Source organism: Amphibalanus amphitrite, unplaced genomic scaffold (assembly GCF_019059575.1).
Source record: "Amphibalanus amphitrite isolate SeventyFive unplaced genomic scaffold, NRLGWU_Aamphi_draft 000670F_arrow, whole genome shotgun sequence".
NCBI lineage: Eukaryota > Metazoa > Arthropoda > Thecostraca > Balanomorpha > Balanidae > Amphibalanus > Amphibalanus amphitrite.
Genome location: NW_024882164.1, coordinates 1 through 16310, shown reverse-complemented (window position 1 = coordinate 16310; position 16310 = coordinate 1). Strand labels below are relative to the sequence as shown.

At 55.9% G+C, this 16310-nt stretch overlaps 1 protein-coding gene across 1 annotated transcript; it reads right to left on the bottom strand.

The window, feature by feature from the left end:
* Window positions 1-258: 258 nt before the first annotated feature.
* LOC122364341 lies at window positions 259-13088 on the bottom strand. The gene is made up of 8 exons (XM_043334623.1): window positions 13067-13088; window positions 11892-12815; window positions 5616-5705; window positions 4786-4993; window positions 4404-4580; window positions 3535-3608; window positions 3122-3256; window positions 259-1282 (listed from the first exon to the last, which is right to left on the bottom strand). Exons 1-8 carry the CDS (start codon window positions 13086-13088, stop codon window positions 1161-1163), a joined length of 1752 nt encoding a protein of 583 aa, XP_043190558.1. The 3' UTR covers window positions 259-1160.
* Window positions 13089-16310: the final 3222 nt, after the last annotated feature.

Here is a 16310-nt window from a genome sequence, read left to right as displayed (position 1 = left end):
TTCCACACTGGACTTCGACGGTCTGTGGTGCCGCCTGGCGGCGACTGCTCCGCGCCAACTGCTCGACTGCGGTGCCGCCCGGGGTGGACTGCTGCTCAGGGGGGGGGGGGGGGGGGGGGGGGGGACAGAGCGCACGCGCTCCGACAGACTGACATCCGGAGCTGTGGAGTCAATGAAATTTTTGGTGACTCCGACTCCGACCCCAGCTCCGACCCCGGTTGTTTCTCTTAAGTCCATATCATGATAGAAAAGTTCATGTCTGAGATATTTTTGTCTTGTCTGAAACAATCCTTTGCCGGTTCCAAGCAAGGGTTCCAAGATCTCACGTTGCAAATATACTTATAAATAACTAGTAGGTATGCAGATTGCAGAACTATGAGCAAGGTCTAATGCAGCCATTGTCTTCTGCTTTTCGTCTAAATAAAAAATTACCTCAGCTTCGAAAAAAAACTGATATGGAAACATCAACGAACAACAATATTTTGAAGTGAACTTGTGTAGGGCATGGCTGACCTACACGAAATTGACTAATTCTACTCCGGAGTCGGATTTGAGTCGATAAGATGTTGGCGACTGCGACTCGGACCGGGCAGCCCTGCTGGCAGCTAGTGCCGGCTGACGTGGCGCATCCAGCCGCTGTGCTGCGCGCGGCGCCTCCCCGAGCCCCGGCCGGCAGCCACACGCCGCGCTGGTCTGCGTGCATGTATGTACTGCAGCGGCGCTTCAGTCGACAAACACACCGGCGGGACCCGCCGTTACATGGTCTCGGCACTCTGCGACACGCGCGGCGGGGCGGCCGGCCGCTGCCCCGACCCGACCCCGGGCCCCGCACAGCCAGGGATCTCGGCAGTGTCCGGTGCGCGCAGCGGGCGGCGGCCGCTCATCGCGCCGCCGCGGCAGACAACGACACAGGCGCGGCGCGGCGGCCCAACAGAACACAGACGCACGCCTTAAATCTAGCTTAAAAATAACATATCCGAGCCACCTGGACAGAGCATCACATCACATGAACGCGCGGGCGAGCAGGTGGCGGTCGGCGGCGGCAGCTGCGGCGCGCCCGGCTGACTAGGCACGGCCGCGTGCACAGAGCCGCCGCTGCGCACCCAGCCGCTACCCGTGGCCGGCGGCGCGCCGCCAGTGCTGAGCGGCCGGCGCGGCGCCTAGCCGATGTCGGTGTGGGCCAGCGCCGGCTCGGAGCCGCCGTGGCCGGCGCCCGCTCCGGCTCTGTGCCGCTCCAGGATGCGCTCCACATACTCGGGAAGGTGTCCGGCCACGCGGTGCTCTGCCGACAGGGGACGCGGCGCCGTCACCGAACCGCTCCCCGCACTCACTGGATTAACTCCCCGCACTCGCTGAATACCCCCCCCCCCCCCCACTAAAGCGCTATGAATGTCAAAATCTATGGAGTTCTCATGCGAGTCTTTTATCCCAAGGAGCCGCTCACTGTGAAAGTCATGCGTCGCAAATCAAGTCATCCAACCTGCCTCTCGTTGCAAAGTAACACTCAAACGCAGCCGACGGCTCCGACCGCCTAATTCAGTGGTGGCAGTAAGGCCGGACAAACCAGTACAGTACAGTACGGCCGGACAAACCAGCACAGTAGAGTACGGCCGGACAAACCAGTACAGTACAGTACAGTACGGCCGGACAAACCAGTACAGTATAGTACAGACAAACCAGCACAGTATAGTACAGACAAACCAGCACAGTACAGTACGGCCGGACAAAACAGTACAGTACAGTATGGCCGGACAAACCAGTACAGTGCAGTACGGTCGGACAAACCAGTACAGTACAGTACAGTACAGTACAGTACAGTACAGTACGGCCGGACAAACCAGTACAGTACAGTACGGCCGGACAAACCAGTACAGTACAGTACGGCCGGACAAACCAGTACAGTACAGTACGGCCGGACAAACCAGTACAGTACAGTACGGCCGAACAAACCAGCACAGAACAGTACAGTACGGCCGGACAAACCAGTACAGTATAGTACAGACAAACCAGCACAGTACAGTACGGCCGGACAAACCAGTACAGTACAGTATGGCCGGACAAACCAGTACAGTGCAGTACAGTACGGCCTGGCAAACCAGTACAGTATAGTACAGACAAACCAGCACAGTATAGTACAGACAAACCAGCACAGTACAGTACGGCCGGACAAACCAGTACAGTACAGTACGGCCGGACAAACCAGTACAGTACAGTACGGCCGGACAAACCAGTACAGTACAGTACGGCCGGACAAACCAGTACAGTACAGTACGGCCGAACAAACCAGCACAGAACAGTACAGTACGGCCGGACAAACCAGTACAGTATAGTACAGACAAACCAGCACAGTACAGTACGGCCGGACAAACCAGTACAGTACAGTATGGCCGGACAAACCAGTACAGTATAGTACAGTACGGCCGGACAAACCAATACAGCACAGTACAGTACAGTACAGTACGGCCGGACAAACCAATACAGCACAGTACAGTACGGCCGGACAAACCAGTACAGTGCAGTACGGTCGGACAAACCAGTACAGTACAGTACAGTACGGCCGGACAAATCAGCACAGAACAGTACAGTACAGTACGGCCGGACAAACCAGTACAGTATAGTACAGACAAACCAGTACAGTATAGTACAGACAAACCAGCACAGTACAGTACGGCCGGACAAACCAGTACAGTACAGTGCGGCCGGGCAAACCAGTACAGTACAGTACGGCCGGACAAACCAGTACAGTATAGTACAGACAAACCAGCACAGTACAGTACGGCCGGACAAACCAGTACAGTACAGTACGGCCGGACAAAACAGTACAGTACAGTACAGACAAACCAGTACAGTACAGTACGGCCGGACAAACCAGTACAGTACAGTACGGCCGGACAAACCAGTACAGTACAGTATGGCCGGACAAAACAGTACAGTGCAGTACAGTACGGCCTGGCAAACCAGTACAGTGCAGTACAGTCGGACAAACCAGTACAGTGCAGTACAGTCGGACAAACCAGTACAGTGCAGTACAGTACGGCCCGGGTAGGAGTTCAGTACGGCCGGACAGGCGTTCCGTCATTGGAAGCGGCGGGTGGCTGCCGGGGACAGCGCGTGCACTCACTGTGCGCCTGTTTGACGACTCTGTCGACCATCTGGCCGGTTTGCTCGGCGGTGAGCGGCGGGCCACCGTCGGCCGGCGGCACCAGGCGCGCCCGCAGCGCCTCGTGCATGTCGCGCAGCGCCGCCGTCAGCCGCCCTGCGGTGCACGGCCGGCCGCGTCAGTCGACACCGCGGTAGGTACCACCGGCGGCAGCCCGACTCGGGCCGCTCCCGCCGCATATACCTAGCCTGACCTTTAACGAGTAGTATCTAATTAGCGCGCATCTTAGGGACGTGATTACTACAACGGCTGACTCAAGCTCACTCACTTGTAACACGGATCAGGCAGTTTTGGGGGAGGAGGGAAGCCGAGGCGAACTCGCTCGGCGCGCAGCCCCTGGAAGCTGCCGCGTAGTGCGCCTGCACGGCACTTACTGTGCTCCTCGCCCAGTCCAGAGAGCTGGATTTTGTTCGCCTCGTGTTGCGCCTTCTTCTTGAGACGGCACGCCCTGCGGCCAAATAGAGTGCACAGGATATTCGGTGTCAGAGCGGGCGGCGGCGGCGGCCCCGGGCACACACTGTACAGTCACACTGCGCGGCCAGCCTCCCAGCCGCCGGGCGCCAGCGACCGCGGCCAGACGGGCCAAATCGACGTCAAATCCACCAATACAGAGCTCTGAGCGCAGAGCACGCCGCATACAGCCCTCTGCAAACTGCGTGGTACCTAGGTATTCTTTTTTTTGACAAAACTTAGAATAACCCGAATACCTACTATGCTATCGGTCACTCGGAAATCGTAACAGTAACAGCAAGACGCGCGAGACTCCGCACCTTAGATTGGTATTATCGCATTCATTTTCCATCCAGTTTGGCAACAAAACCCAGAAGTTAACATTTGACACCAAAACAAATTTTTGCATTTTGTTGTCAAACAATGCGTATTCTTTGTTTAGTGATAGACCCAATCAAAGAAGTGGAGCATGACGCATCTATTTACAGTGAGTTCCGACCGACTGAGAACATAGCTTTCGAGTTGTTATCGGTTTTGTCGAAAAAAAAGAATACCCATCAGCAAGTCTGCTGAGGGCTGCACATAGGTTACCGTGCCTGTTGACTGACAGTTGAGTTGTAATGTGACAAGTATTCCATAAATATGCACGATATTACAACAAAAATTACCCGACGTTTCGTTTATTATAACTAACATAGTAAAAGGTTATAATAAACGAAACGTCGGGTAATTTTTTTGTAATATCGTGCATATTTACAGTTACCGAGCCTGTTGGCGGCGGGCGCCCACTCACCGCGACGCCAGTTTGTTCTTCTCCTTGCGCGACTTGGGGCGCACGTTGAAGGGCAGCTCCGAGACGGGAGTCATGTCGTTGATGAGCCGGTTCAGCTTGTCCAGGTCGCGCTGGATGTTGAGCAGCTTGCGCGGGCTGGGCGTCAGGTCGTTACCGTCCCCGCGGCGCGCCTTACCACTGTCAACCCGCCGGGGCCAGTGGGTCAGTCACTGGGGCGGCCCCCTCTGCCCGCCGCTGGCGTCCCCCGCGGCACGGCTTCCGGCCACTGGCGGATGGCTTTACGAGGAGGCGCACCGAGCGCCGGTAGCGCCGGTCCCAGCCGGCCGCCCCCTTCCCCACACGGTCCCAGCCGGCCGCCCCCCGTCCCCACACGGCCGCTCACCTGTGCTTGATGCCCTCCATTTTGATGTTGGACGAGAAGACGGGATCGACGGCCTGGCTGATGTGGTGCGGGTCGTTGAGGTTCTCAGTCAGCTGGATGCGCTGGCCCTTGGGTCCCTTGGCCTGAACGTTGTACTGCCAGAAGTACCGCTCCCGGCGGCTGCCCAGTGACGAGCTGAGGCCGGGCGCGTCGTCCCCGAGCGTCGAGCCTGCCGGCCCATACGCAGACGGACGCTCACGGCACGCCGAGTGGGACCGCGCCGGGCCCCGCGCTCACACCCGGTGACACCGCACCCCTCAGATACCGGTCCCGAGTGCTGCACCCGCCCGTACATAGGAGTACACTGTCAGACGGTCAGCGTACCGAGTACTGTACCCCCCCGCCTCCGAGCGCTGTACCCGCCCGCCTCCGAGCGCTGTACCCACCCGCCTCGCTGTCGCTGTACCCACCCGCCTCGCTGTCGCTGTACCCACCCGCCTCCGAGCGCTGTACCCGCCCGCCTCCGAGCGCTGTACCCACCCGCCTCGCTGTCGCTGTACCCACCCGCCTCCGAGCGCTGTACCCACCCGCCTCGCTGTCGCTGTACCCACCCGCCTCGCTGTCGCTGTACCCACCCGCCTCGCTGTCGCCTGTACCCACCCGCCTCGCTGTCGCTGTACCCACCCGCCTCGCTGTCGCTGTACCCACCCGCCTCGCTGTCGCTGTACCCACCCGCCTCGCTGTCGCCGTACCCACCCGCCTCGCTGTCGCCGTACCCACCCGCCTCCGAGCGCTGTACCCACCCGCCTCGCTGTCGCTGTACCCACCCGCCTCGCTGTCGCTGTACCCACCCGCCTCGCTGTCGCTGTCCGAGTAGTGGTCATACGGTGACTCGGCTCCCTCGTCCACGTACGACTCGTGCGAGCCGGGACTGAGCACGCCTGCGGACACGGCACGGGCCGTCAGTCACAGTCACAGTCACAGTCACAGTCACAGTCGCAGTCGCAGCCAATTCACCAGCGCTCCACTGCGTCCCCTGCCGAACACAATTGACTGAGGGGATGTGAAGGGGGTTCCAGGGGTCCGCACTAAAATATCCAATCACAAAATTTAGAAAACATTATGTCGAAGTCGCAAAATATCTAAAGCAAGATATCGAAATGACAAAATATCTAATCGTAAAATATTGAATCGTATAATATCGAAATGTCACAATATCGAAAGACACAACACCGAAAAGCTGTCGAAAATACAAATTATCGAACGCAGAATATTGAAAACACGAAATTTCGAAAAACAAATAAGTAGAGGACAAAATAGCGAAAGACAAAAGATCGAAAAGACAAAATATCGAAGCCAGTATATCAGACAGGCAAAATATCGAACGCAACCTATTACCTACAGGGTGTCCCAGAAGTAGGTACTCGAACATCGTTAAGGTATTATCGTATAAGATAAGGCAAAAAATAAATGCACTTTTTCTTTTTATCGTCCGATATAGACAACTTAGGTAGCTATGAAATGGCACATGCCAGGACAGTCTACTGTCTAGTACTAAGATTAGCCGACAACGGTGAAAAAATGCCAGCCGGAGGATTATACAATCATTTTAGATTTAATTAATTCGATAATCTATAGAAAATGATTATAATAATGATTAGATAAAAATCCAAAGTACTCTCAGGCCAAAGACATTCTCACAAAAAAAGTCGACCTACACCACTGTTCTAGCATTCTAGCATTGTTGATGTTTTTCATGCCTGCATTCTTTGGCTTCAATCAGGTTTGGTTTCCAAAACAAACCCGTTCATGACCATTTGGTTCGCGGCACCCAGTTTCTGCCGAATATTAATGCTAGAATATTACCACAGTAGTAACTAGTACTATGTGTTATCGGTCGTCTTTGGGGCTGAGCGCACCGTGGCTCAAACTGTCTCACGCTTTGATTTTCCATGGATACCTGGCCGTCCCCGCTGTTGGGCGTTGTAGCCATCTGACGTCTACACACCTTTTTTCGGGCTTTTCAAGGGTCAGCACACATTCGTTAGAATACAGTGTTTCAGTTTACTATTTTGTGGCATGTATATATATATATATATATATATATATATATATATATATATATATATATATATATATATATATATATATATATATATATATATATTTAGGCCAGAGTCCAGAGACCCAAAAAATCCAAAAAAATGTCGAAAATAGTGGCGAAAAGTAGAATGTTTTGTAGCTGGTCCTGATCTGTCGTTTAGCTAGTTTTGGATAGATCAATGACGTTTGTTGAGCATGCATCGGCAACCACCCGCTTGACGACTGATGCGGGCTCCTTTCTGGCCGCGCACCAAAAACCTGTGGTAGTCGTGCCGATGACGGGTAAAATTTTCAGCTTTGTAATGAAACCAGTCTCAACACCTCCTCTGCGAGCAGGGTAGCTTCCGTTGACCACACGCTTACTGCCATCACAAGTTACCGGACGGCGACTGCCCGCTCATCCCCCTTCCCTCCCATAACCACTCCCCTCGCCCCGCCGCGCTGGCTGCCACCGCGTGTCAGGCTTTGATCAGTGCTAACAGTAGCTCTCAAACTTTCCGCTCAACCGCGGCTGGGACAAGTGGCGCCCTCCCCTCCGAGTCGCGATGCTTTCAAGAGACTTTACTGGAGCGGCGTTTGAGGCGAATTCGCCTCGGCGGGCTCCAGCGGTGCGAGCGTCCGGGTCTGTTGATGTTTCCATGGAAACCCAATACACCGATACGCGTATCTCGCTGTAGCGTCGTGCCGTGAAAGAGGGCGGCGGCCGCAGGGCGCGCTGGTCAGTTGGGTCCGGCAGACGGGGCCGTGCCGGACGGGCCGACTGCTCAGTGAGCCGTGCTCGACCGGCGCAGACCGGCCGCATACCGCAGCCGGCTCGCATCTCAACCGACATCTTAAAGCCCAAGTTGACATGTAGGAATATGTGCTTGGCAACTTTTCATCTGGGCAGGTACGGCTCACGGACTTTTCTCCGCAGCGCACCCACAGGCCATCGGCATCATATTCATGATGGTTTGCCTCGCAAAGTTACTCGACGGAGTACTCCGGCCAAACTGTTCCCAATGAATGTTTTATAATATGTCTGCGTCGCCATACGGGCTGGCCGGCTGGAGCGGCACCGCTCGGCGGCCGGAGCGGCACCGCTCGGCGGCGGCTGCAGCGGAGCCCGCCTGCTCCGCTGCAGAGATCGGTAATCGGCGGGCCGGGCCGGACCGAGACGGACAGCCACTGAGAGCAGCACCAGACTGGCAGAGCCCCGGCACACCCAGACTGGCAGAGCCCCGGCACACCCAGACTGGCAGAGCCCCCGGCACACCCAGACTGTCAGAGCCCCCGGCACACCCAGACTGGCAGAGCCCCGGCACACCCAGACTGGCAGAGCCCGGCACACCCAGACTGGCAGAGCCCCGGCACACCCAGACTGGCAGAGCCCCGGCACACCCAGACTGGCAGAGCCCCGGCACACCCAGACTGGCAGAGCCCCGGCACACCCAGACTGGCAGAGCCCCGGCACACCCAGACTGGCAGAGTCCCCGGCACACCCAGACTGGCAGAGTCCCGGCACACCCAGACTGGCAGAGTCCCGGCCCACCCAGACTGGCAGAGGCCACTGGCCACTGGCGGATCCAGGCTTGCGTTTTGGGGGGGGGGGGGCAACTCATGCAGGAGCCAAACCTAGGGTACCCCCAAATCCTGTTTTCTCATCGGATTTAGGCCACTTATTTTTCGTCACAGCCCTGACACTATAAATATTTTTTTAAACTAAAAAAATATATATAAATGGTAGCCCACCCGACCCATGCCTTTATATTACTTTGTAAATACCTACCATTGCTTTTGTCGACCAGTTAACCAGCTTCGAGTCAGTGCTAGGGTCCCTTTGCGGGCCGGGAGGTGGTAAAACACCCCCTGTCTAACTCGGCTCCTGGGCCACGCACTGATTGAACTATGTTTCATTATCGTTTGGGGGAGGGGGCAAACGGGCCACTTTAGGCCTCTGGGAAGGGGGCATGGGAAGGGGGCCCTAAATGCCCCCTCCCTGGATCCGCCAGTGTAAGAGACCATTGGAGCTGCAGTTGGGTACCTCAGACGTCAGGGTACGCCCTCAGATGTATAGGACTCGCATGGAGACCTCTTATGCTATAGTGGACTGAAAGGACCCAAAGGAGCCTGTCTAGGGCTCCCGGAGATAGACGTGGGCCCTCAGGAGCCCGCCAGAGCCTCCAATGAGGGATAGGTGAGGGATACTAAGTGCCTGCAATTGCATATTGCATAAGCCATAACGCCTTTACAAATCAATATATATTATGTATCAGTGGCAGATCCAAGGGGGGCCACATGGGTCATGACCCCCCTTGGTACGCCCGGGGGAACCACAGGCCTGTCAGGGGCACCACCGGCCTAGCAGGGGCACCACCAGCCCGCCAGGGGCACCACAGGCCTAGCAAGGGCACCACGGGCCTGTGAGGGGCCCCACAGGCTTGTCAGGGGCACCCCAGGTCTGTCAGAGACACCAGAGACCTGCCAGGAGCGCCGCCGGCCTCGCAGGGGCACCATGGGCCAGTCAGGGGCACCAGAGGCCTAGCAGGGGTACCACAGGCCTTACACGGGCACCACCGGCCTTGCAGGGGCACCTTGGGCCTTCAGGGGTACCACAGTCCTGTCAGGGCCCAGGGGCACCAGCGGCCTAGCAGGGGCACCACAGGCCTGCCAGGGGCACCACCGGTCTAGCAGGGGCACCACCGGCCTCGCAGGGGCACCATGGGCCTGTCAGGGGCCCACCGGCCTCGCAGGGGCACCACCGGCCTCGCAGGCATCACGGCATCACGCAGGGGCACCTTGGGCCTGTCGGGGGCATCAAGGGCCTGTTGGGGGCACTTTAGGCTTGTCAGGGGTACCACAGCTGTCCTGTCAGGTCCCAGGGGCATCAGCAGCCTAGCAGGGACACCCTAGGCCCGCCAGAGGCACCACAGGCCTGCCAGGGTCCAGGGGCACCACAGGCCTAGCAAGGGCACCACGGGCCTGTCAGGGGCACCTCAGGCTCCCGTGCCCCCCCCCCCCCCGGATCCGCCAGTGATGCCACACCACGCGAAGCACCGCCGACTACAAGCTGCCGCGCCATAAACACGTGCCAACAAGTCTTTTTTTAAGGTCGACTCCGCTCGCGCAACTTTTGACTGACCCTCACTGCTACCATATTGCTTCCATATTATGCTGTGGAAAGCTTTACTTCACCAAGTGGCTAAAAACCTCTATCAAGGTATACTTTCTTAGCAATTTTTCTGACGTTTTGGGGGGGGGTCAAACAGGCCACTTTAGGCCTTTGGGGGGCCATGGCCCCCGTGGCCCCCCTGGATCCACCAGTGCCCCCGGCACACCCAGACTGTCAGAGCCCCCGGCACACCCAGACTGGCTGATCCCCGGCACACCCAGACTGGCAGAGCCCCGGCACACCCAGACTGGCAGAGCCCCGGCACACCCAGACTGGCAGAGTCCCGGCACACCCAGACTAGCAGAGCCGCGGACACCCAGACTGGCAGAGTCCCCGGCCCACCAGTCTGGGACATCAGCATTAACAGAGACCACCAAATAGACCGATAGAACCAGCGGCCAGTGGCTCACGGGTCATATGAAAAGCACCATTCGCGCCAATTGGACCGACATTCTGACACACATACAGCCGCACAGGGTGCACGGACATCTAATGTGGACTTTTAGTTGCAAATAAATTGGAGAAAATCGGCCACTCTTGGAATGAACTTTTGACCGCCAGGTGACTCGAAATTACAGGGGAGTTCAAAAAGTTTTCGGCCAAACAATGAAAGAGTTGGAATTTCGGCCTGCAATGCGGTGTGCTCAATAATGTGTTATTGGGACGTCCACTTACGTGGACATTAACCATTCTACCCTGTACTTAGTTCAGGCTGCTAGTTGAACGTAACATACTTTGCCGCTCCCGGCCGGGATGGGCGTAGACCAGAAGAGAACAGTGATTCGGTTCATAGTGTTACAGAAAAAAAGGCACCAAACGTTATTCACGAAGTTATCGGTGGAGCCAACAAATAACTAAATGCACGTACTTTTATTGACGTTTCGGTTTCAAACAACCTTCGTCAGAATAAAATTACAAGTTAAAATATAAATATACGTCTCAAATGCACATCAAATGCACATATTTCAAACACACTGAGAACATAGCAGAGATAAATTCAAACTGCGTCAACACTGGCTACGTTTAAAGTCTTCATGGAACGTGACACTTGTTTTTATTCATCCTATTTGTAGTGCTATTTTTGCAGTGCTATTTAGTTATTTGTTGGCTCCACCGATAACTTCGTGAATAACGTTTGGTGCCTTTTTCTGTAACACTATGAACCGAATCACTGTTCTCTTCTGGTCTACGCCCATCCCGGCCGGGAGCGGCAAAGTTTAAAATGCTGATCAAAAGCCTCTCGTTGCGTTCTTTCGCTTGCCGCCTGGCTGCAATTATTCGTTCCGAGTTATCGGCTGGGAGTTTTCACGCCCCCCCCCCCCCCCCAACAACTGGTGGATGGCAAAATACCCCAGCAACTGCCGGGTTAAGAGGGTTTCGAAAGTGATCTCGTGCTTTTCAAATTATTCTACGCCACAAACGAATAATTTGGGAAGATTTCAGAACATTAACTTATGGCCACTGTTGTGCCACAGTACATACAGCAATTCCAGGGCAATCGGGGACCACCCAACTACGATCATTGTAAGCGCCTTCTGAGGCGGCCAAGAAACCAGGAATACTTCAGCAGAACGTACACTAGAAGGCATGAGCTGCTGTGTACGAATACGGGTACACTTTTGGTCGGCGCTTCTCACTAGAGGAGCCCAAGGACACACAACTGAAGTCATCACGCTCAACTTCCTTCTAACAAGCACGGAGGAAAACCAGGCCACGGCACTAGACTGACCGTCCGATACGCGGACTGGTCCGGACCTGTTTTGGCACCAGGATGGTCCGTGTGCACCGTGCAATGCCGATCCACCGGCCTGTGCGACTGGCCGCGTCCGTGGCGCTGCGGCCAGCGGCAGTGCCGGCCGGCGGCCCCACTCACCGGTCGAGACGGACGAGCTCGAGCCGCGCAGCTCGTCGACGCGCGCGCCGGCGGCCAGCGGGCCCAGCCGGCCGGCGGCGCGCTGCTGCTCCAGGTGACTGTCGCACGGCACCGAGCTGCTGAGTCGGCCGGCGGCGCCCGACGGCCGCGGCGCCGCCGCCGGCTGCGCCAGTAGCGCCTGCAGCGTCAGACGGCCGCCGCTGGTGCCGCCGCCGCCGCCGCCGGTCGGGAAGCTGGGCAGCATCGGGTCGTGCTGACCGACCAGCGGCGCCCCCGTCTGCGGCGCGAACGACGCCGGGATCGATGACGAGAAGGGCGCCCACTCGCTCTTGACGGGCGCGTCGAGCAGCTCCGTTTTGACGAGCGGTGTCGCCGGGGCACCGAATGAGTCGCCGGCGAAGTCGAGCGACAGCTCGCCGAGGTCGTCGCCGGCGTTGAGCTCGGTCAGAGTCGGCTCGCGCATCGGTCCGCTGATGAGGTCGGCCACGTCCACGTCCTCCAGGTCGAAGTCGTCGATCTGGATTCCGGCCAGGTTGCGCGCCAGGTCGGCGTGCACGGGCCACGGCGCGCCCGGGCTCGGGCTGGAGCCGTAGTCGGTGGGCGGCGGGAAGGAGCCGGCGCGGCCGGCCGAGGTGGCCAGCTCGGGCTCGGCGCGGCCGGCGCGCATCTCGGTGAACTCGGGCCCCGAGAACTGCCACTGCTGGCGGCCCGGGATCGGCACGCCGACCGAGTAGGCCGCCGGCGGCGCATCCATCAGCTGGTCCATGTCCATGGGCCAGAGGGCGTCGGAGGGCGGCGTGCGGCTGGCCGCGGCGCCGGCCGGCGGCGGGCTCAGCCCCACGCCCAGCGCCCGCTGGATCTGTGGACGGACGGCAGAGCCGGTCAGCGGCGCATCGATCCGAGCACGGACCGTCAGCGGCAACACTGCAAGGCAGCGGCGCAGAGGCCGCCGAGTCGCCCGGCCCCTCACCAACAAACCCACCCGCAGGCTTTCGCCGACACAAACAGACCAGAGGCAAGCGCAGCTGGTCACAGTGACGCTGTTCGGCTGCCTGATAGTATGTGCAAGGGCGATGACGCGATTCACTCGCTGACGTCACAAGCGTCAAACGATGACGTGCCTCGGGTATTAGGGCGGTGTTTCACTGGACGCTGGTGCCCCGCTGCCAGCGCACTTCGCGAGCTGACGTCATACATTGTGGCAGTAGTGTTGGAGATTCGATTTGTTAATGTCTCCATGGAAACCCAATTTAAAACGTGTGATGGCAGCGCGCTAGCAGCGGCCGTGAAACAGGGCCCAGCCCAACGTTAACGAAAGCCCTCGGAGCCTAGACGGCGGCGAGGGGTTAAGAAGCACACACAGACAAGTGATGGCTCCATCATAGCCATAACGGGAGTAAGTCGTTAAATTTTAACTACCATCAGCAGCTCAGTTTGGAGAATCCGGCCGCCCTCCGCGCAACAGTAGATGGTATCTGCGCCGTCCCCGCCGCCAGTCCGGCTCTCGCCGGCTCATGTCAATTCAGCAATCAATTCGGTCTGTCAACCCGGTCTGTCAATTCAGCAGCAGTGAATATCAGCCTCACAGCAGCATATTTCGGGGTGTCTCAAATCGGTATACAAGGCCTCCTCGATGCACTTTTTTCGAAAGTGAACCTTATAAGGATGGTATTTTTCGCGGTTAAAGAGTTAACGGTCCGTCAACATTTCTCAAATGTTAACAGGCCATTAACTCGTTAATGATGCAAAATACTGCCTCAAAAGAGGTACATTTTCAGAATCAGCGCATTGAGGAGGCTTTGTACACCAATTTTCAGCCGAATCGACAGACCCCGCTGTTTCCTGACCAACCGGCGTGCGGGTGTTGCGCGCGCGGCGCGGTAGAGTGGCGCGCGCTCCCGGCGTGCGGGTGTTGCGCGCGCGGCGCGGTAGAGTGGCGCGCGCTCCCGGCGTGCGGGTGGTGCGCGCGCGGCGCGGTACAGTGGCGCACTTGTTTGCATGCCATGGACTTTTAATAAGTTGTTCTACGACAAATAAGGACGGAGAAAAAAAAAAGAAAAAGGAAGAGGAGACAAAATGACAATGAGATGAACGGTAGACGGTACTTAAGTGGACAGCATGCAAAATGCATAAACGATAGAGCAAAAACAGAAGACAGACGGTAGACGAAAGACAGACAAATATGGTAGACCAGACACAAGTGACGGAGATAGAGATTACTCGTATATGAGGAGACCGCCAGCGGAAAGGCCGTTCCAGAATCCAGGAACTACACATCGACTTCGCCGATCACGCCGGCAGGAAGTACAGTCCACAGCAGAAGTAATGTGCGGTTTCAGTCATGGATATGTTCTGCTTCTGAAGCTTAGGAACGATTAGCCAGACTACAATGAAACTTTGAATGTAGCTTATATGTATCGTCACCCTTGCAGCTGCAATTTTAGCTATGGACATCTTCCTTTCGATCACTCCGCATTAAACAATCGCCAGTCAAAGCCAATCGTTGAGATTGGTAAAACCCTACATTACTTTAGCGGTGGGCTGTACCTCGTAGCCGTGGACAGATACTCTAGTGACAGCTCTTCCCGCGAAACTTGTTTTGGGTCGAAAATGGCAGAAATGACGTCACTCCGACGTCATTAGCGGCCAACCTATCATAGCCTATGGAAAAAAAATTGGTCACAATGTGTAATAGCTACTCCACGGAAGGTACTGAAAGTTTGGTAACGTGACGATCGGCGTAGCCGTTCTGGAGATATAAAAAAAACTAAAGGCGGCAAAAAATGCACCTGGAAGCTTAACCCGCGCCCCACTGGGGTCTGTGTATAACACGCCCTACTGGGGGGGGGGGGGGGCTATTCATAGCCCCCCCTCCTAACTCCGAAACTACTGGGCCGATCGTCAAAATTCAAACGGCGTCTGATAGCCCCGGAAAAACTGTCGAACGAAACCTAATTTCATTGACCTCGAGGTCACCGATGACGTCACAGGTCAGGTCAAAGTAAAAATTATTAGCATTTTGGCTTGTTCACATTTTGGGCTCTGGCCGCCGTCTTACAAGTCAGATCAGGCTCATTTTTGGCTTCCACACTCGTGAACAGATTCTCTAGATACCTTGAGGGTACCAAACTTGTACTTTGATTTTCAGGCCAGGGTCAGGTCATCACAGGTCACGAAAATATTATACCATGCGTCGGTCACGTGACACATGTTTTATGGTCCATTTAGGCCATAGATTTCGAATTTGATGTCTTCTGTGTCATTCGAGGTCATTTTGAGTCGAATTCAGCTTAGGTCAGGTCACTTTCAGGTCAAAAAGGTCAAATTTTGAAGTTAAAATTTTTCAACAAAAAAGGTGTCTATTAGATGCAGTTTGAGCTCAGGAACACGATGGTGCCATTTATATTGGTGTACGATGTCAAATACGTACTGAAAAATTGATTTGAAAAATTAATAATTGTGAATTTTTTGCAATAATGCGTATAACTTGGGCCATTTTTGAAGATATTTAGCTTAAACTTGCTAGAGTTAGTCATAATCATGCGTTCTGTCACATATATTCCGGTTTTTTTCGAAAAGTCAAAAACTTTTTGAGAAAAATATAAAAATATAAATTTTGAATATTATTATATAAAATTTTCAGAATTTTGAAAATTTTGGAAATCCGAGATAGCAGTTTGATAGCACGGTCAATTCTGAGTTCTTTCATGCAAAAAAATTGGATCTAGCTTAAAAACTGAGCTCTTGGGAGCGATTGCCGTGGTTCAATGTTTTGCGTCGAAATCGGACGAACATGACGTCACTCTGACGTCATTTCCGGCCGACCTATGGTAGCTACGAAGTTCAAATTTTGACACAAGGTGTCAAATTGATGCAGCCGAAGGTACTGAAAGTTTGGCGTCGATCCGTCAAGCGGTTTGGAAGTTATTGCAGAAAAACGGGAGGGGGGCTATAAATAGCCCCCCCCCCCCAGTGGGGCGCGGGTTAATACCAATTTAGAGCAAAATTGAGACACCCCGAAATGTGCTGCTGTGTGGCTGATATTCGTTGCTGCTGAATTGACAGACGTCCCATGGCCCGGTAATTCTCAGCCCCTCCCCCTCCCGCTCTCGGTCCGTCACCGACGCTACCCGGGGCGGCACACGTGACAACAAACACGCCCCGGCCGGTCACGTGGCTCCGAGAGCGCGCCAAGGCCTGACCAAACAAGCGCGGCCTCGCAGCCGCCGGGTCGACGGCCGTCGGAGCGCCGCGCGGCCGCCGCTCGTGACCTTGGCGCTACGTCACGTGACTGCTGGGACGCAGCATGGCGTCCATGAGCGACCGGCTACGGGCGCCAAAACGGCGCGCGGCACTGGCGGACGTCCGGCACGATCATTCGGACGGGGAAAATGAGCCGCCCCGAGCCGCGGCGGCCGA